The sequence below is a fragment of the Pseudorca crassidens genome, chromosome 14 (genome assembly GCF_039906515.1).
Source record: "Pseudorca crassidens isolate mPseCra1 chromosome 14, mPseCra1.hap1, whole genome shotgun sequence".
Classification (NCBI taxonomy): Eukaryota; Metazoa; Chordata; class Mammalia; order Artiodactyla; family Delphinidae; genus Pseudorca; species Pseudorca crassidens.
In genome coordinates, this window is record NC_090309.1 from 7,885,953 (window position 1) to 7,907,293 (window position 21,341).

The 21,341-nt window shown below is 40.2% G+C and overlaps 2 protein-coding genes across 10 annotated transcripts in view; one reads left to right on the forward strand and one right to left on the reverse strand.

Annotated features, from left to right (window-relative positions):
• The window catches only part of EIF5B (eukaryotic translation initiation factor 5B), a 69,419-nt gene extending 60,936 nt beyond the window's left edge, over positions 1-8,483 (reverse strand). For 2 of the 6 annotated variants that reach the window (XM_067704169.1, XM_067704168.1), the window contains exon 1: positions 6,681-6,932. In XM_067704169.1, the coding sequence (XP_067560270.1) occupies positions 6,681-6,905 (225 nt within the window). In that variant the 5' untranslated portion in view covers positions 6,906-6,932. Of the gene's footprint in view, positions 1-2,260; positions 2,312-4,589; positions 4,629-6,680; positions 6,933-8,361 lie in introns of those variants that run through there. The other 4 variants (XM_067704170.1, XM_067704171.1, XM_067704173.1 and 1 more) reach the window with 4 other exon arrangements.
• On the forward strand, positions 7,864-18,709 carry TXNDC9 (thioredoxin domain containing 9). Of its 4 annotated transcripts, none has more exons than XM_067704183.1 (5): positions 7,864-8,015; positions 11,037-11,255; positions 13,002-13,120; positions 15,813-16,067; positions 18,404-18,709. In XM_067704183.1, the coding sequence occupies exons 2-5, from the start codon at positions 11,067-11,069 to the stop codon at positions 18,519-18,521; spliced, it is 681 nt and encodes a 226-aa protein (XP_067560284.1). In that variant the 5' UTR covers positions 7,864-8,015; positions 11,037-11,066; the 3' UTR covers positions 18,522-18,709. The 4 variants fall into 4 exon arrangements, with proteins under 4 accessions (XP_067560284.1, XP_067560283.1, XP_067560285.1 ...); XM_067704182.1 differs by having other exon boundaries at positions 7,874-8,033; XM_067704184.1 differs by lacking the exon at positions 7,864-8,015 and adding an exon at positions 8,137-8,278.
• The last annotated feature ends 2,632 nt before the right edge of the window (positions 18,710-21,341 follow it).

The window sequence follows — 21,341 nt, forward strand, 5'->3', positions numbered from 1 at the left end:
AGCACAAGCAGCCAAAGAAAAAATAGATAAATCGGGCTTTTTAGAAACTTTTGTTCTACAAACGACACCAAGAAAGTGAAACAACAACCTCCTATGGGAGAAAATAATGACAGCCCAGAGAATGGGAGAAAATATTTGAAAATCATATCTGATAAAGGATTTGTATCTAGAGTATATAAAGAACTTATTCCTCAATAATAAAGAACTCAATTTTAAAATGGGCAAAGGATCTGAATAGACAGTTCTCCAAACAAGACATACAAATGTCCAATAAACACATGAAAAGATACTCAACATCTTAAGCCATCATGAAGTGCAGACCAACCAAAAGTCACAATAAGATACCACTTCACACCTACTAGAATGGCTATAATCAAAAAGTCAGATGATAACGAGTGTTGATGAGGATATAGAGAAACTGAAACTCTAACACACTGTTGGTTGGACTATAAAATGGAGCAGCAGCTTTGGCAGTTCCTGGAAAAGAAGTAAAACTACTTGGCAGTTCCTAAAAAAGTTAAACATAGAGTTACTCTACGACCCAGCAATTTCACTCCTAGGTATATACCCCAAAGAATTGAAAACACAAATCCACACAAAAACTTATACACGGATTTTTTTAGCAGTATTATTCGTAACAGCCAAAAAGTGGAACAACCTTGAATCCATTAACTGATGTATGGACGGGTAAATAAAATGTGGCACACCCATACAATGAATTCTTAGAACATGTGATTCTAGACTTAGAAAAAATTCCAACTACTGCAGTATCATCAATCACATCTATTAGTTTCATCAGAGCTCAGTACCCGAAACCTAATGACACAAATTTAATTAACACAGTACTTATTGTATTTTCAGAGACTGTTTATATAAAGTTTACAGTACGAAGGTAGTTTCAAAAACAGAAAAAACAAACATTATTTTAAATCTCAATAGAAAGTATCTTTCTATCACCAAAGGGAGATTTGAAAACCAATGATTCTAAACAATGACTGCTACCTGGGTGAAAAGTAGGGATTCCTCTGAAAAAATATACCTGAAATTTTATATACCATGTCTGAAATGGGAAGGAATGAAACATTAAATCATCACTGTTTTCACTTTAAACAGACAGGCTATGAGACAGGCAGTTATTCAACTAAGGTTAAGTGAGAAAATTTTTTTAAAGGAATTCTGGCACTGATTGACCTATGGACAACGGCTGTCATTCTTCTATTCTCCCTCCTTTGTTAAACTGTTCCTCTTTAACAGTTGCTTCACCAGTAAAGATCCTTTGGGAAGTCTACATTTTGGAGTAGCAGGATTTCTTAAATCAGCTAGTGCAGCACAGTTTAAAAAAAAAACAAAACCACAGGTTCTGAGGTCTGGTTTGGCTTAACAGCTGAGAGGCTCTAAGCCTCAAGCACATTATTATGCTAAATCTGTTTCCTCTTCTATATGTTATAAAGTAGTTCTTTTATCTTTATACCTTTCCCTTCCTCCAGATTCTCAAACTGGTTACAGCATAGTTATTTCTTCTACATTAAGTGTCTTCATTATTAAAATTATGTAAGTACTGTGATTACTGCTAGAGCAAGTAGTATACTGTGATTATTTCAATAGTTCAAAATACCTGATTTGAAATTTCTTAACAGTACATATTTGACACAAGGCATAAGTTAGAAAGGGCGGGAAAAAGGAGTCATTTGTGTGTCACTAACTAAAACATTTGAATGCTGCTGTAATGTCTCTAATTTTTCTCCCTGGTCTCCCCCTCTGTTATATATTATCACAAACTAATAACCAAATCGCAATTAAGGCCTCATCCTTTAATAACAGCTACTTTTAATAATAAGAGAGAGTTAAGTTGGTCAGACCATCTTGAAAAAAAGTTTTCCTACATTAACAGCAACCAAAACTATAAGACACCTAGGAATAAACCAAACAAGAAATATCCTAAAGGTTCAACTGAAGAAAATAAAGTTTTACTGATAATTAACCAAATAAAGAAGCATGTCATGTTACTAATTTGTTCATCACTACATTTCAGCACCTAGAACAACAGCTGGCACTTAACTGCTTAAACAGACAATATATTTCTTGAAGGGAATGATTCAATACCATAAAGATGTAAGTGTACCAAATAATCTAAAAACTTAATGGGACTCCCAATTAAAATCAGTCCCAACAGACTTTTAATAGACCTTGATAAACTCACCTATTACATAAAAAAATTTAAAAATCATAAGTGGGTAAAATATCAAGAGCATGAACATACCCACAAATGTCTTAAGTTGTCCTCTGAGTGCTTCTCAAACATTCTAAGCACCTGTTGGACAAACATGAATGGAAGTCAAAAGGCTTGGGAAATGTCTCACAAATGCCTAAATCTGGTTTAGGAATTCCTACATAAACAGTTCTCAGAGTAGTTCCCCCCAACACAATTCAGAGGGTCTAAACTAATTCAAGGGGTCAAAACTATTTTCAACATAGTACTACGAGGCTATTAGCCTTTTTTTCATTCTCATTTCCTCATAACTGTACAGTGGTGTTTTCTAGAGGCCACACGATGTGTGATATTGCTACAGGTCGAATCACAAGCAGACAAGAATCAAGCTATCTTCTACTAAGCCAGATAGTAAACGTTTACAAAATGTTTACCACCACTCTCTTCATAAATTTTTGAAAATGATTATTTAACAGTGTTATTTATGTTAATGTGATGTTATTTTTACTTTTAAATCAATATATTTAAAGAACTTTTCAGTTTTAATTTGTAATATGGTAAGTACTGATTGACCTAACCCACATAAACAAAAGCCTTTTGGGTTCCTTAGTAATTTAGGAGAGTAAGGGGGTCCTAGGACCAAAAAGTTTGAGAACTGCTTTTCTAACCTAAGCAGACACTCAGTTCCTCAGTTAAACAATGCTTTGCCCAACGTACAGATCAACTGCCAGATTGGAATAAACTTAGAAGGCTAAGTAAAGCACAACTAGTGGGCAAGTAACATCAAAAGTAGCTACATTGGGATCCCCTGGTGGCGCAGTGGTTGAGAGTCCGCCTGCTGATGCAGGGGACACGTGTTCGTGCCCCAGTCCGGGAAGATCCCACCTGCCGCAGAGCGGCTGGGCCCGTGAGCCATGGCCGCTGAGCCTGCGCGTCCGCAGCAGGAGAGGCCACAACAGTGAGAGGCCCGCATACCGCAAAAAAAAAAAAAAAGTAGCTACATCAGCTCCCCAGAGATCACCAGTAGAGAAGGCAGAAGAGGTTTCTATAAGCTAACAAGCTAACAAGTTTATCATCTGCTTTCTTATTCATTTATGGCAAACTACGACTTCTTCCCGTCCTTCCACATATTGATTACCTAAAGTATCAATCTAGGAACAAGGTAAACCAAGAGAACTCTCAGATTATACATCTTTTTTTCTTTTTTGATCTAATGTATGCAGATAGTTTATTATTAATTCAAATATATTCAAATGAGAAATAAATTCCTTTGTTGAACTAGACTATTTGAACTGTTTGCCACTTGGACTACTTCCTCTCTGGGATGCTTTAGAGTACCTGCTATGCTCACAGCTCCTCTGGACAGGTTCCTTAAGCAGATCACCATGCTTTCTATCCCAGAAGAGGGACCCGATACCCTGATCATACCTGGCTACGATGAATATCTGACACCAGGACAAAAATCTAAAACGTAGGCAGCTGTCTCAGAGATAGCCAGAACTCCCCCAAAAGGAGGAATTTTGCCAAGAATAATAGGAGCATTATGTGTAGTTAAAAACAAAGAGCTACTATACTAACTCACCACCAGCATAGAGAATCATAGCTGAAGATACCTGTACTCAATCCTGAAAGACCTCCTAATTCCTGAATGACATCCCCACCTTCATGTCTGACTGTGAGATAGGTGAAATAATGATCTTCCTTCCCTCTATATCCTTTGTGAGGGGGTATAGATGTATTAATCCCATTTATTAAGGTAATATACCACATTCCTTACAACCTGAAAAATATAACTACCACACTTGGGGGATTAAAAAAAAGGATCAGAATGAAGAATTGGAGGCTAATTGTGAAAAACTAGATAATCAGGATCATTTTTTCTCTGCACACATCAATAAGAGAACATTCATCGTGTTATATAAATGGAAATGGTAAGACATTGCTACAACACACAAGATCCCATAAGATATGGTCCCATTATGTAAGCTGATTACTGGGAAGGTTATAGGAAGAAATGAAAATATTGGCCTTATATTTTGTCTATATGATCTGTGAATATTGAACCCTACCCCAGTCAACTGAAAAAGGCAGGAAAACTGAACACCTATCAAAATCTCATTCTCAGAATTTCACAAGCTGAAACAAGATTCTAGAACTCAATGTTTAAACAAAGATCAGTCACTGATAAAACATATGTAATCCAAATAAAATTACTCAGATTAGATAGTAAAATCTAAATTTAAATAAACGCTGAGTGGCTAAAAATTTTAAATAACAATATAAGGATTAAAACACTCAAGTATTTTATGTTTTTTCCAAGAACTGAAAAGTGGCTCAAGGCCTTAACTTGATAGCTAATAAGCAGGTGCTCATTTCTCACCCAGTTCTTCCTGAGCAGAAACATGTCTGGCTTAGGACAGCTCAGAAGGGAAGGAGAGGTGGGAGGAGTCCACGAAGCATTAAAAAACAAACAAAAAAATTTGATATTGGCTTATGAGAAAGTGTGTTTTTCCATTACACTGCCACCATTTTTCCTTCAATACGAGACAAAAAGTAAACACTGCAGATTTAGTCGGAAAGGAAAAAAACCCAGTAGCATTCCTTCTATACTAACAAACCAATCATTTAACAAGCTCTAGTGTTTGCAATTTAAACTTTATGTCATCCAGGAAAACCTTTATGAATTAGGAAAAGACTTTCACTTTTCTATAAAAATACACACACAAAAATAAATCTCTCCTCTGAATAGCTTTTGTCCAATGTGAACGAGCTTGAAAAACTGTAGCTAAAATAACATATACATAAATATTTTTTAATCTAAAGAACAAACTTCTGTAATTCTGATCCAAACAAACCAATTGTAAAACACAAAATGAAAAAAAACCCACAAAACATAATTTTAATTAGAATCAGTGAAAACAGAAAACTGACTAGACAATTGATAATATTTAAGAAATCACTGCTAGTATTCCTTAGGCTTAATGATGACATTGTGATTGTGTCTTATGTTGTGTTCCTGTGGTTGTTTTTTTCCCTCAAGTATTTATCTTTCAGATACACCTGAAAGATTTACACATGAAAGGATTTTGAGAGTTCTTTACCATATCCAGCAGAGATGAAACAGGGCCAGTCATGTGACAACAATGGTCGAAGCTGGGTAACTGGTACAGGAAGCTTTATTACACTCATCTCTATTTCTTGTATAAGGTCGAAGAAAAAAAGTATCCTAGGCACCAAAACATCCTGTCAAAAGCATAGAAATTTCTCTCCCACTAAATCACCCCAGAATTCTGCTTCTTTCTTCTTATTTATCTGCTTTGATTAACAATAAGTTCTATTCTTGAAACCAATTAACTTCCTCCAATAGACCTGTAACTGAAATACAAGACTCACCTTGGTGTCTTTTTAACGCCATTCATCAGATAGGTGAAGGCCAGTGAGGACACAACCCAGGATTCCAACTCACAACTGGTAATCTGATTTTAACTTCAAGACCACATATCCGTTTTGAGTCAAAATGAACTATCACAGGTTGTTTTTGTCTTTTGAATTTCTCTTACTATCCCCAGTATTTGAACTAAGTTTGGTGAGTAGTACAGAAGGGTGAAAAGTAACAAATGTTCACTCCCAGGAAGTAAAACCCTTTCAATGAAAAGGGGTAAAGAACTCAACCGAATATGACACCCAGAAATGTTCCAATAATCTCGGGGTACGCAACTCTACATACACCCTTACGCTCCCTCGCCTCAGAAGTCTTTTAAATGGTTTAGAAAAGACCGACCCTGGTTGGTTTGTTTCATCTCCTCCTCCTTTCTTAGGGGAGGTGCTAGAGAGCAAAGAAATGACCAAAAGGCCGGAAGAAGGAACGCGAAAAGCATGGAGTCTGGACAATCAGCCCTTAAGTAATTGAAAGCTGTACCCAAATTAAATGAAGTTAAAGGGAGCTTGCTGCTACGCTCCTCCCGGTAACTCCAAGCACCTGAGCGGCTCAGAGAGTGGGAACACCTGGCTGGAGACAGAGCGGATCCCAACTCCCTCTCTCGCCAAGAATTCATAGATACAAAGACATAAAAAGAACTCTTCCTGACCCCCAGCAAGAGTAGCGCCACGAAAACAACTCCCAACCTCCGAGCCACGCTGGCTGAGCCGGCCCCGCGGGGCCGCGAGCCCTGCCCCGCGGGGCCTCGAACCCCAAACGACTGCCCCGCTCCTCAGGCCGGACACCCCTTCTCCCGGGCCGGGCGAGGGCCAGCAAAGGGACGGAGTCTCGGCTGGGAACCCGCCCGCCGCTGAGGCCCTCCGCGCCCGCCCGGTACTGGGGTCTCGGGCCCGCGCCACCCACTGTGGGCCCCGGACGGTGCCCCGCGGGGCCGCTCTCGAGCCTCGACCCCGGTCCGCCGCGCGCCCACGGGACCCGCGCGCCCCCCTCAGCCGCGCCGGCCGCCGCCGTTGAAACCCCGACACCGGCTACCTGTCTTCGCTCTTGTTTTTCTGCTTCTTTCCCATCGTGTGTCAGCGGCGCTCGTAGCCCCAGCCCCTCTATTCGGTCTCTCAGAGACCCAGTGTCCCCCGGGCGACTTCGGTCTCCGCTCGGCTCCGTCCCCCACCGCGGTGCCGCCTCTCGCACCCGGCTCTCCACAGACCCGCGCACTGGGACAGGGCACATATGGTGTGAGCTCCGAGTGCGCAAGCGCATCGCCCCACCGCCTCGGCGTGTGGACGCAGGGCGCGGCTCATTGAGAGCTGCGCCTCGGGTAGAGCGTCTCCAGTTGACCCGCCCGCCAGGCAGGAGCCCGAGCGCCCCCTTTCCGCAAGCGTCAGCCGTGCACCGACGCCCGTGCGGTTTCCAGATTCTAGAACCCGGAGGTGGACAATGAGGCTGAAAATTCCACCGTCAGCCTTCTCCCTGTGGGGAACGCAGACTTGGGGAATCGGATCTCAGTTCAGGAGTGGACTTTCGGTTTCCCTTCCACCTTTAACCTCGGTCCCTTTGTACTCTCAGATGCGTGAAGTTCAGTAAAGAACCACAATGAACCCCTGGTGAGCTGTACAGGTGTTCCCAAGGGAGATAGAGAAATCCAGCACAACATGAGTCCATGACTTACCAAAAAAATAAATAAATAAACCAAACAAACCAGAAATCATAAAACAAGGACACACCCATTAATTCTGAAAAATAGATCATAACCTTTACATTCAAAGCGAGAGCAAGTTCTAAAATTGTGTGTCAGGGAAGTCGCGAGGGAACCTATTAGGGTTGTGAAAGTGTTCTATATCCGGATCTGGACGATGACACTACGAGTGTTAACTATGTAAAAACTATGGCGTATAAGTTATATTTCAACTTTTTTTTTTAAAAGGGGAAAAGTTCAATAAACAGAATGGAAACGAAATTGGAGTGTCACTCCTGAGGAAGACAGTAGCTATTTCATTTCTGATGTAACATTATGTCAGAGCCTAAGAACGTCAACTCCAGGCTGGGCACTAAGAAACTACAAACTCCAGCATACATCGCTTCCTTGCTCTCTGGGCTGTTTACACGGAGGGAGGGAGAGGTTGGGCCACCTCGGTTCCGGGCGGTGGGGCGGGGAAGGGTGGGGGGAGCGCACGCGCAGAAGCGCTCACCGCACGCACGTCCCCTCCCTTCCCCCCCTCCACTTCCTGGGGCGTCGCAGATTGTATCGCGTGAGAGCCGCGGCCAATGAGGAGGCAGAAGTGACGGCCGCTCCCCAGTACCCCGAAGCTGCTACGAGGCGGAAGCCGGAGTGGATTGCTCTTCTGGAGAAGCTGGTTCCTCACTTCTCAGGTATCACCGAGAGCTCAGGTGAGGCAGAGAGTGGTGTGAAAAAGCCGGCCATGCATCTCGGTGCTAATGGACTGCTCAGCCTCCTGCCTGGGCGGGGGAGGGGCGCGGCTCGGGCGAGGGTGTCCGCGCCGCGGAGGAAGCTTTGGCGCATGCGCCCCGGGAGGCGTTGAAGCCGGGACCACCTCAACTCTGCCCTCATCTGTCTCCGGGGGCGCAGGGAGTGGCGAGGGTACTTTTGGGAAGCGGCTGGCGTGCAGTTAAGGGTGAGGCCCCTGGTTGTTTTGGCGGGTGCATGCCGGGGGATCAAGGAAATGGTTAGGTAATTTGAGGACAAGTCCCTGCTCACCATTCAGTTGAAATGAAAAAAAGAAGCTTGTTTGGGGAATGAAGTTCCCAGGATACCTGCACCATCTCCTTTCCCCCTTTCTGAATGCGGTGACCAGCACCACCTGCCCGCAGAGCAGCCCTTGTTAATCGTTTCTCCTCCCGGTTATCCAAGACTTGAATTCTGAGCTCAGCCTATAAACCTCTAGGGATAAGCAACCGCTACGCCCCCGGTAAAGAACAGGATGTGACATGCAAGTCAATGTTTAATGTCGAGTTTTTGCCTCGTCTGGCCCCAGTCCTGAGTCACAGCCTTACGTTTTTTTCGGGAGGTAGAGAGTGTGAAATTCATTTGCTACATTTGAAATACGGCTCCTTTAAAATTTTATAGCGTTTATGAGGAAGTTACATTGTTTTTTTTTCTAACCGGAAATACTTTTGAAACTTAATGATAATTTGAATAAAAGTTACGCACGTTCCTTCAACAGTTGACAAACATTTTTTGTGCATCTGCAGTGTTCACAGCACTGCTAGCTCCAGGAATACAAGGTGAAATCGAGTATGTTTTTTAATTTATTTATTTTTGGCTGCGTTTGATCTTCGTTGCTGCATGCAGAGTTTCTCTAGCCTCGGCGAGCGGGGGCTACTCTTCGTTGCGGGGCATGGGCTTCTCACTGCGGTGGCTTCTTGTTGCGGAGCACGGGCTCTAGGCACGCAGGCTTCAGTAGTTGTAGCACGTGGGCTCCAGAGCGCAGGCTCAGTAGTTGTGGCGCACGGGCTTAGTTGCTTCGAGGCATGTGGGATCCTCCCGGACCAGGGATCCAATCCATGTCCCCTGCACTGGCAGGTGGATTCTTAACCACTGCGCCACCAGGGAAGTCCCCAGTATGCTTTTCAAAAGCTTCTTTTCAGGTGTAGAAAAATGGAATCAGAAGCGAAGTTTGCAAGACTATTTCTCTTCACTTCGACATTTATAGAGGGTCTGGTGGGCCAGGCTGCGTGTCTGAAGCTGGGTGAATAAGCTCACAAGTTTATTCAGATTTTTGAAAGTGCTTCAGTAGTGGTTGCAAATGTATCACATAACTAATTGAGATGCAACAGCCTCCTGCTTTGATAGGCAAATTATAAATTGAAATTCAGGGCTACCCATAAAACATTTGATTTTCTACCAGCAACAATAATACATTTCTTCTAAAATATGTAATTGAAATAGATAACAGGGACCTACTGTATAGCACAGGGAACTCTATTCAATATTCGTAGTAACTTAAATGGGAAAAGAATTTGAAAAAGGATACGTGTATATGTATAGATGAATAACTTTGCTGTACACCTGAAATTAACATTATAAATCACTATATGCCAATATAAAATAAATATGTAATTGAGAGAGATCTTCCTTTCTAATCTGAATTAGATTTTTTTAATATTCATTTATTTATTTATGGCTGTGTTAGGTCTTAGTAGTTGCGACATGCGGGATCTTTCGTTGTGGCATGCAGGCTCTTCACTGCAGCACAGGCTTCTCTCTAGTTGTGGTGCTCAGGCTCCAGAGCATGTGGGCTTTGTAGTGTGTGGCACACAGGCTGTCTAGTTGAGGCATGTAGGCTCAGTAGTTGCGACTCGAGGGCTTAGTTGCCCCACGGCATGTGGGATCTTAGTTCCTCGACCAGGGATCGAACCCACGTCCCCTGCATTGGGAGTTGGTTTCTTTACCACTGGACCACAAGGGAAGTCCCTAGATTCTATTTTTAAACTCTTATCTTACATAGAGGTTTGATGGAAAAATCAATATTCTTTTTAATATTTGTAGTGTTATATTGTTTGACCTCAAAGTTAAGAACACTGAGTGTCAGTGAATCAATACCAGTATCAATCTTTGTGGCCTCATAGACTTTATTAGGTAATGGGAGAACAGGAATGGAAACTAAAGCTTAGGGAACATCAGGCAGAGTTCTTTACATAAGTTGTAATGAGCTCTCTTCGGAGCTAAACGAAAATCATTTAGGCAGAGATGAAAAATATGTCTTTTGCTCAACTCTGCTCTATGTTGAAGCAAAGTTTGGCGTGTATGTGTGTAAAACCTCACTGCAGTTAAACTTTATCTTGTTCACAGTCATTTCTGCTTTTCTTCCCTTTTCCTTTGGTAAAGAACACTGTCAGTATACAGCACTAGGTTTAATTTCGTCATTCCTTTCTGGTCTGGCGATGGTCTTAAAGATTTGTCTTTGCTTTAGGGTAGTAAAACACAAACTAAATCAAAAGCACCTAAACTTTGGTCTAAATCGTTTTTGAGGAGTGTAACTATAATCCATTGAAAATTAAATTTTAAAACATTTAAATAAAAATTCTTAACATGACGTGCTTGGTTGTCAGCAGAACACTTTGTGGACTACAAATTATATACTTGCTAGCATTTTTGAAACTAAGAGAAAACTGTCGTTTTTTTTTTTTTTTTTTTTGTGGTACGCGGGCCTCTCACTGTTGTGGCCTCTCCCGTTGCGGAGCATAGGCTCCGGACGCGCAGGCTCAGCGGCCGTGGCTCACGGGTGCAGCCGCTCCGCGGCACGTGGGATCCTCCCGGACCGGGGCATGAACCCGCGTCCCCTTCATCGGCAGGCGGACTCTCAACCACTGCGCCACCAGGGAAGCCCCTGTCTTATTTTTTTTCTCTAACTTTGTAAACCTTCTCCCCAGCATCAAGGCTGAACTGTACCATTTAGAAGAATGGAAGCGAATGCATCTGTTGAAATGTTTTCAAAAGTCCTAGAGAATCAGTTGCTTCAGACAACCAAGCAAGTGGAAGAACATTTGGATTCGGAAATTCAGAAACTGGATCAGATGGATGAGGATGAGTTGGAACACCTCAAAGAAAAGAGACTCAAGGCACTGAGGAGAGCTCAGCAGCAGAAACAAGTAACCTCTCTGCCCTGCTTTCTGAAATTGCTCTAACAGTATGCTTCTAACAACTTACATATACCCGTGCTGCAGTAGTCACTTGTAGTTCTTAGGGTGGTTTGACCTCAAAGTACCTAATGCCATTAAAAATTTGCCCAGAAAAAAGATTTGTTTTAAAGACACATTCAGAATTAGCCTGACCAGTGTATTAATCCACAGTCAAGTACAGGAAACACGCGCCCAGGATAATCTTCTGAGTTCAGATTTGTGTGGTTGAGGAGAGAGTGGATGAGGAAGAACCCTGGGAGGAATAGGGGTCAGTGGGTTCCCTTTCAGGTGGAGTTATGAGAAAGCCTGTCATAACTTAGCTGTGCTCAAAGCAAATGCGTCATTAAGGAGTGTATTTGACAGTTTATAAACTCTTTATGGAAGCTTTACCAAAGAAATAAGGAGAAAAATATCAGGGCCTCCGGTAGGTCTCAGCTCAGTGTAAGCCAACATGAAATGTATAGATACCAAAACTGGTGACGCAGTCTCGGCCTTGTTAGTGTAAGTCCAGGGATGGCACTCCTGCCCCTTTCTAGTTGGACCACTTCTGGAAGACTGTTCAGAGGAGGACAGCCAGAAGATGAAAAAGTCTAGAAGTCATTTCATAGGAGAAAGTCAAAAGCAAATGGAAATGCTCAATGTGAAGCAGGGAGGACATAGGCGATGTAGGATATTTGAAGGGCTGACGTGAAGGAGATTAGAATTTCTCTTTCTCATCTGAGGTCCAAGCTGGGCTCCATAGCCCACTGTTCTGGATATACTGTGATTCAGTGTGAGAAGACTTTTCTAAGAACAGAGAGTACATATACAAATGCTTTTTAAGCACACCTGCCAGACACTGTTGTAGTTATTGTCACGTTGTCCATTCACAGTAACTCAATGAGATAGTTGCTTTATGATCTCCACATTACAAATGAGGAAAGTGAGACTCAGAAAGGGCAGTGATTCAAGCCCATGCCTTCTGCCTGCAAGTCCAGTCCTCCCTTTTATTAAAACCAGCTCCTGAGAAAGGAAACAAGCTTCCAGTTGAGGGGACCAGCTTCCTGCCACAGGAAAGGTTCAAGAAGCTGAAATGTCTATCCGACATGGATGATAAGGGTTGATTTGTTGATTTGGGGAGTTGGATTAGGTGACTTGCGGGATCTTTGTTTCTGGACACCACGTGAAGACAAACACCTTTTTCTTCCCAGGACACTACCCATTGGTGGCCAGTACAGAAGAGGTTTGCTGTCTCTGAGTTAGTCATCAAAAGCAAACAGGGCTCCCGAGCTTCAGAGCTGCAGTACCCGCCCCCTCCCCAAAGACGGATTGGCTTTATCTCACAAGCATTATTTTTTAAAGCTATGTAGTAACTTAGATCAAATGCTTCTGACTTTAATAGTTTCAGTGCAAAGAAATTAAGTAGATGGTTACATTCTAAGTCTCTTTGTAGTCTAAATTTTTACTTTCGAAGTTCTAAGAAAACGTATGTTTTAAGTTACCAAGACAGATAATCATCTTAAATATGAGCCATGCTGTGGAGATAGTCACGGCCCACAGACTGTATTTGCATTGACACTAGCAACATAGGAAAGTACATCACCGAAAGGAATTCGTTTCTCTGTAAGATAAAGTCAGCTTGATTACAAAACATTATAGTGATTTGGACATAAAATATAAAGTGATATTGAAAGAGGTATTTCAAATGTGTGATATTTTCCCTTTTCTCCAAATCAGGAATGGCTTTCAAAAGGACATGGGGAATACAGAGAAATCCCTAGTGAGAGAGACTTTTTTCAAGAAGTCAAGGAGAGTAAAAAAGTGGTTTGCCATTTCTACAGAGACTCCACATTGAGGTAATTTGTTTCCCTCGGTGACTGTTCTTGAACATGATGAGATTGTTAAATAGAGATACACTGACTTAATAGAGAAATTAAGAAAAATATAAAAGGAAGTAATTCCTAAGTTGTCTCTTTGTACGAGAATTATATTAAAGTTAAGCAATCATTAAAGATTAACTTAAAAACCAGTGTCATACAAAAGTACAAACTATAGAAGATCAGTATTTCCATAGAAATGGCTATTTCCTGAACTATATTTTCACTAGCTAATTTTTAAAACATCTTAGAAATGAACACTTTAACTTTTTTTTATCAATGCCAAAAGAATTCTACTTTTGTCCCTACTATTATGATACAGCCACAGTGTTGGAAATGAGGCCAACACCTGAACACCAGCTTTGAATTCAGTCACTTCCTCTCAACTTGCAATTCACCAGGAGACTGTGGCTTGACCAAGCCTTTCACCTGAAGCAGAGTTGTGGCACCAGGCATGGCTGGAAGGACAATAAAGTGATTTCTATTAGACGAACCCAGGTCTGCCAACCTCTCTTTGGAGGCAGATCCCTCAAAGTGAAAATAGCCCCAGAAGAGGTTACATCTTAAACCAGAGGACTCAAGCCTTTTTTTTTTTAGCCCCCAAATTTGAATACTTGCCAACAGTTAAGTGTTGGCAAAAAAAACTTTTAAATGTTGGCAACTAATCAGATTTTAGACTTTTTTTTTTTAAGTATCAGATAACTTGATAACAGACCTAGAATTGTATGAAAGCAATTCACTGATGCCAAGTAGCTCCTGCCCCCCTTAGACACGCACTCCAATGCAGAGTCTCTGTTATTCCCTGGGATCCCAGCCCTGCCCTCTTCTCGCATTTCCAAAGCCTGCCTGGCCCTTGTCTTTACCTCATCACCCAACAACGTGGCTATTAGTTAACACCTTTCAGGGACTGATTGCCTGGGATTTATTGACTAAGAAAATAAAGATGAAAGAAAATAACTGAGATGATGAAATCTCCTATAAGGGAAAGTGGGAAAGGGATTAGGAAGGTAAATAGAAGATTGATATTATTTGTCCACTTATTTATTAGATGTCTCTGCCCACTAGATTGTTAGTTTTGTGAAGGCAGGGGGTTTGCCTTTGTGTCGTGTGGCCCACTGTGCTCTGGGTTCCTAGCCGTAGAGCAGCACTGACTACACGTAGTAGGTACTCAGTAAGTATACTTGATGGATTTATAAACAGTGCAGCACCAGCAGTACTTACCTTAAAACAGAACTGAAAAGTCAAGATTGAAATGAGGTGATAGAGATATAGATAGGTAGATATCAAAGTTTCTAGCACATAGTACACTAGATACTTCGTGTTCTATAAAATCCTGGAGCATTCACAATCACCGTTGGAGGTAAGCACGTATAATTCCTGTGCTTCATGCATGGACACTAAGACTTGGAGAGATTAAGTGACCTACCTAACGTCACTCAGCTCCTAAATAATAAAAGAGGATTTGAACCCAGGTTTTAAGCCTAATGCTGTTTTAACTACACCATAACTACTACTTCTGGATTTTTAAAAAATGGATTAATTGACAAGTGGGACTCAGACCTATTTAAAATAGATTCCGTATTACTCCAATAAAACAATGGAGTTGATTTTTGTACAAATCTTCAAGAACGTATTTCTCAAAATGATTTGTCACTTGTTTGGAACTTCATTCAAAAACAGCTTATTCCCCTACCATTTTTCACTGAAATCCCATTGCTGCAGTACATGGGTGATATATAAAAAGAATCACTCAGGCGATGATGCATCAAGGTTATAAGAAACTCCGTGGACCCAAACCTAACTCAGGAAAAACTATACCAAGAAGTACCCAAAAAGCCTACTAGTAAAACCAGCTATGAAGCGTTCGGTGTCTTAGTCATCGAAAGCAGTAGTTCTCAAACTTTGCTGGGCATGAGAATCACTTGCATGTTTCTCAGCTCAACTCCTAGAGAATTTTGATTCATTTGCATATTTTAAAAGTTGACTGTAATAATCACCTCTGGGTAAGAACTACTGCTCAAAAGATTATTACAGTAGTCTTTCAGAAACACTAGAGGGTTGGCCGGTTTAAAATATAATTTAAAGAAAAGATCGCTTTCCACCCTTCAGGTGGCTTAATGAAGGTTACTGCTGGTATTTTTCATACCGTAATGACCATATTTGTAGCCCTTAACCTTGATACGCTGCTCACTAACAGAGTTGCACAGTTGGAAGGTTCCTTCTCAGTGACACCATTCAGTCTTTCTTAGTGACTTCCGAATGTGGCCCCACATGTTCCCTTCTAATTCTGAGAACTGTCTTCCCAGTTCTGTCAAGTTCAGATTTGTCACCTATGAGATGCCAGGAAACATGCATAAGGGAAATGACAATTTTTTTATTCTTAACCATGAACATGACAGCTTTGTGAACCACTTAAGGCATAAGTTGAATACTTCGTTTTTTATAAGTATCATTAAGGGAGATCTGACTTTCTAGAATATGATATCATGAGAGGTAGAAAAAGAGGTACCTAACCTGTGAAATGGAAATGAGGTTATCTGATCGAAGCATAGGTTGGCTGCCAGATTATGAGATTCAGAAAAACTAAAAGCTTAGGTGTGCCTTAATATTTATTTTGAAAAAGAAATCTGTTGTTTTTAGCTTTTGATTTTCTATGTGTTGTCACTTATAGGTGTAAAATACTAGACAGACATTTGGTGATACTGTCCAAGAAACATCTTGAGACCAAATTTTTGAAGCTGAATGTGGAAAAAGCACCTTTCCTTTGTGAGAGACTGCATATCAAAGTCATTCCCACGCTAGCACTGGTGAAAGATGGGAAAACACAAGATTTTGTTGTTGGATTTTCTGACCTAGGAAATACAGATGACTTCACCACAGAAACTTTAGAATGGAGGCTGGGTTGTTCTGATATTCTCAATTACAGGTAACTTTTAGTAAACTATCAATTTGTATTAATTCACATACCCAGTTGATTTTTTAGAGAATTTTTTTATGTTAACATTTATTTTATGGAACTAAGATCTTTAAGCTGAGATGTAGAAAAATTTTCACAAAGGAAAAGCATATTTCTTAAAGTGTATATTAGCACGATCTTACAGCAAAATCAGAGTTATAAATAAAATTGATCTTGGATCTTGGAGTCCATCTAACTATAAAAGTTTTCAAACTAACAGAGCCTATGGAATCTAATTCTCTGTTAATCTGGAAACCCAAATGACACTCCAAAAGAATTGACTCCTTCCTGATTTAAACGAGTTTAATCAAATTGATAATGACTTACATGAAAAATCTAATGTTTGAAAGTAGATATTCCTGTATCACTTGTAGAATCTGATAAAACGTATAAAATCTCATCTCTATGCTTAGCTTAAATTACTTACTCTGGGAAACAGTCTCAGAAAACCATCTGTTGATAAAATCCAACTTCCATTTTCCGCTTATCTCTTTGTCCACTTCTCTAGACAAGTAATTTATCTAATTCCACAAATCGGAGCATATCGTCTTATCTTTTGGGCCTGTTTTTGATTTGCAAAAATAACAGGTGAAATTTTCCAGTTATTCCAGTCAGAGTGCCTTTTGATAAGTAGAAACCTCACTCATCTTTTTACTTCCCTTCCTCCTTTATCTCTAAATCTCTCCTCCACATGCATAAATCATTCCTACATTGTAGTGATTGATTTTGGAGTTTTAGGTTTTATTTTCTTAATATTAAGTAAAATGTTAATATTAAATAGAATTATTTTGAAGTGATTTCAAACTTTAAATAAGTTGGAAACTAGTACAAAGAATTCTTGAATTCTTGTATATCATTGACCCGTGTCCCTCAATTTTCAACATTTTATCTTTGCTTCATCGTTCTCTTTCTAGATATATATAAACTTTTTTTCAGAACCATTTGATTGGACGTTGTAGATATATTGTCTCTTTACTCCTAAATGTTTCTGTGTGCATTTCCTAAGAACAGGAACATTCTTATATAACCACAGTACAATTTATTAAAACACAAAATACAGTTTACAGACCTTATTCAAATTCCACCATTGTCCCAATAATGTCCTCCATACTGGAAAAATGGGTTCTGTGTACTTACTATGTATTTTTAGTTTCCATTAACCTGTAGCAACTTGTTCCCCTCCTTTGTTTTTCAATACTTTAACATTTTGGAAGAGTACAAGCTAGTTATTTTATAGAGCATTTCCCAGTTTGTTTCAAAGTTAGATTCAGATTCTGCGTGTTTTCCACAGGTGTATTATGGAAGTGATGTTGTATTCTTTCTTCTCAGTGTACCATATCAGGAGATATATGATGGTTTGTCTCATTGCTAGTGGTGATGACTGTGCACTGGTTAACCAGTTGTCCACCAAGCCAACTGGTGATTTAAGGAAGAACTTCTCCAGGCCCCACATTAACTTACTTCTTCATTTATCTGTATTAGAATGGGCTGTGGATTCTTTTATTCAGTGGGTTATAGTCTGTTGCTGTTATTTACTTCGAAGCTCAGATTGCCTCAAATTTGGCCAGTGAGAGCCTTTCATACTGGCTTCTGTGTCCTTTTGACACATCCCCATAATTCTTTGAGCACTTTCTTTCTGGTGCACGTAAGGTCTTTTAGGGGGCCTCGTGTTATACTCTCCATAGGAACTAGCTTTTTCTCCGAGGCGCCATGGTTCCTTTCAGTGGCAAATGATATTTCAGAACCAAGATCTAGCTGCTAGGAATATTTCCAGATATTTTCGAAATATTTTTCAGGCGTCATGAAAAGAGTTCCATACTAATTCTGGGTTAATGATAATGAATTCCACGAGTTTTGTTGATGTCTATAGAGATCTAAGCATTAAAAGATGTTAAATAGAATCAAACCAGTCATAACAGGCTATCAAAAATAGAGCATGGTTTTCCTGTGTCATTCTTAGGAAAGAATCTAATACAGATTCAGCATACCCAAAACACATAAAAATAACTGATTTCCTTCTATGCTTTTTCAGTCAGAAATTTTGTTGGTGCACCCCGTGAAATGTTAATCAGTAATTAATGACAAGAAAATAAAACGCTGATCTAAAGCATTTAGTAGTACATAGTAAGGTTTAAAACTGTTAACTATCAGTGTAAATAATATACCTCTTCCTTGACACCAACATTTTAAAGAAAATTTTACTCTATTCCTTGTGTTACAGTGAGGATAGATTTTTGTGCAGTTTAGTATACCAGCTGTACTAAATCATACAGAATAAGTGTTTTTCAAATTTGCTTTCTTTTTAGTGGAAATTTAACGGAGCCACCATTTCAGAGCCAAAAGAAATTTGGAACAAACTTCACAAAACTGGAAAAGAAAATTATTCGAGGCAAGAAATATGATTCTGACTCTGATGATGATTAATTCTTTGTAAATCGTCTCCTGACTTCAGAATTAGATGTGTTTTCTAAATTCTGTTGATTTCAGTACATTCGTCTCCTAATGGTCACATTCTAGAGTTTTATGCAGTTGCATCACATTGAAAAACATCTGTGATATTTTCTGTGTGGAGCTCGTGTTTAAGTTGAGGAAAACTTCTGAGTTCTAAAATTGTCTGAGTCGGGTCTGGATTCTCTATTTTTGAGATTGGTTTTATCACAATATGATTCTTACATTTTTATACCATTCACAATTGTGTTTTTAATCTACTGGATTGGAAACAGAAATTCAGCACACTATTCCAGGACTAATTCTTACCTAGCATTATTTACTTTATAAAGAGGTCAAGTAACATTTACTGGTGTAACAGACTGCACTTGTAAATGATTAGAAACACTCTTTACTTCTGGAATATCAGTAACTTAAAGAACTGTATTTATTCTGTATGCCGCATGGTGTTGTTGAGTCAACTGATGGCAACAGAAAGCTTTTTCAGGTTGTGAACATACTGCCTTATTTAAAGGGTCTTGATTGCTTATATTTTAAGACATGTATTAAACAAATCAAGAAGCACTTTCGAAATAGCAACATGAGGAGACGTACAGACCCCTCGGTGAAACAATCATAACTGGTAAATATTTTTTTAGAAATTAAAGTCTCTGGAAATTGTCATAAGAGCACACAGCAAACAGAAACATTTATCCAAGAAAATACTCAATCCTGGTAAGAATAGTGAGTCTCTGTGGTATTTGAACCATGAGCCTGCACCCTTCCTCCCCTCATCTCCCAGTCTTGGCCTACAGTTTATCCCTAGGAGGAGCAGACTGCTAGCATCTCTCATTCCCCCAAGGTCTGTGTTGCAGAAGCTCTGTTGCAAGCAGCAGTAGCAAAGAGGTCTGAGCCTGCCTTCCTCCACCCAGTCCCCACTTGTAGCACAGAATATCTATCCCAGGAATACTGTTTTCTAATCACTGTTGCCCTGGTGTACTCATAAACTAGAGCAATAGTGATTAGGGTGGAGGTTCCATGGAAGGAGAGGCAAGCAGAGAAGATCAGGGGCTACCACCCACTGCTTTACTTACAGACTACTAGCAAAGCCAGCTACTCTCCCCATCCCCAGTGCTGGGGGAGTAGCACAGAGGTTCTGCCCAGTGGGAGAAGCAGGCTGTAAAAACAGCTTCCATAGCATTCCCTAAAGGGACTGACTTTATTTAGAACAGAGAAAAGTTGAAGCATAAGGATGCTGCTGCAGACAAAGATTTCAGGTGGGGTTGGGGGTGAAGTAAGAGGAGCCTGGGATCTCCAGGTTAGCAAAACAAGCAGAAAGGAAGGCCAGTGAGAATTTCAACAGAGAATGAAAGTGGAAGTTCAGAGTAGCCCTACAGTTGGAACAAACCTCAACAACTACAAAAACCTAAATTCAATTAGATTGAACTGTGTGGCAATTTATGTCCCAGGACATTGTCAAATAATAGAGAGGTCCACCAGCAATTAGTGGATGTTAACAGCACAGCGTGATAACAGTGGAGACAGACCAACTAGAACTCTTGCAGGGACGGCAGGGAAAGAAACAGCAAGAGAGCCTTGCTAAAACTACTGTCCTTGGGGTTGAGGGGAGGTGTCAGCGACACTGCCTATGCCCAGGCGACGTACTGCAACATCAGAGGCCATACAATTCAGGGTAAGTGGACTTAGCCAAAATGGTCCAGCTAAGTCACTAACCATATAAGCAAACAAGCCCTGGAGAAGGGAGTATGAGTCTCCAGAACTGCTGTATTATGTAAAATGTCCAGTTTTGAACCAAAAAAATAAGATCTACAAATAAACAGGAAAGTGTGACTCATACATGGTGGGGAGAAAAGCAATAAAAAAAAATTTTAAAAAAAATTGCCTTTGAGTGGGTCCAGGTATTGGAAGCAGACAAAAACCTCAAAGCATCTCAATATATATATACATACATACACACATACACATACTAAAACCATGCTGAAGGTAAAGGAAGGTATAATATTCCTTCAAAGAATATTAATGGAGATAGAAATTATTTTTAAAGAACCAAATGGAGATCTCTGGACTTAAAAAGTATAATAACTGCAATGAAAGATTCATTAGAGGGACTCAACAGTAGCTTTGCAGTAGAAAGCCAATGTGGGGATTAATCAATATAGATAATGCAGTCAGAAGAACAGGAAAAAGAAAAAAAAAACAGCTTCAGAGAAATAGGGAACATCAACATATATGTCATGGAAGTGCCACAAAGAGGAGAAACTAGTGAGTAGAAAAGTTACTAGAAGAAACTGCCTAAAAATCTCAAGTTTGATGAAAAGCATTAATCCAAGAAGGTCAGGTTCTGAAAATAAAAGGATCCACACCCGGACATACCAGAATAAAAATGTTTAAAGACAGAAGAATCTTGAAAACAGAAAGAAAAACCACTAATCATGTACAAGGAAACCACATTAACAGTTGACTTATTAGAAACAATGAGGACCTAAGGCAGTGGAAGGACATGCCAGGTGCTAAAAGGAAAAAACTCAACCAAAGAGTTTACGTCTAACGAAACAGGCTTTCAGAAATGGAGGCAAAATGACACAGATTTTAAGAACTCATTCCCAGGAAACCCACCTTACAAGAAATGCTAAATGATGTTTTTCTATCTGAAAGGAAGTGAGACCCCACAATTATTCACACCCTTACCAAAAGTCAATGCCAATTAAAATGTAAGAAATTATAAAAGACATTGTAACAACTTATTTCCCCTTCTTTCGGCTGATATAAAAGCAATTGTATAAAACAATATACATA

Coding starts and splice junctions, on each gene's coding strand:
- TXNDC9 (XM_067704183.1), top strand. CDS start 11,067: ATGGAAGCGAATGCATCTGTTGAAATGTTTTCAAAAGTCCTAGAGAAT. Junction 11,256..13,001: donor GAGCTCAGCAGCAGAAACAA/GTAACCTCTCTG, acceptor TCTCCAAATCAG/GAATGGCTTTCAAAAGGACA. Junction 13,121..15,812: donor TACAGAGACTCCACATTGAG/GTAATTTGTTTC, acceptor TGTCACTTATAG/GTGTAAAATACTAGACAGAC.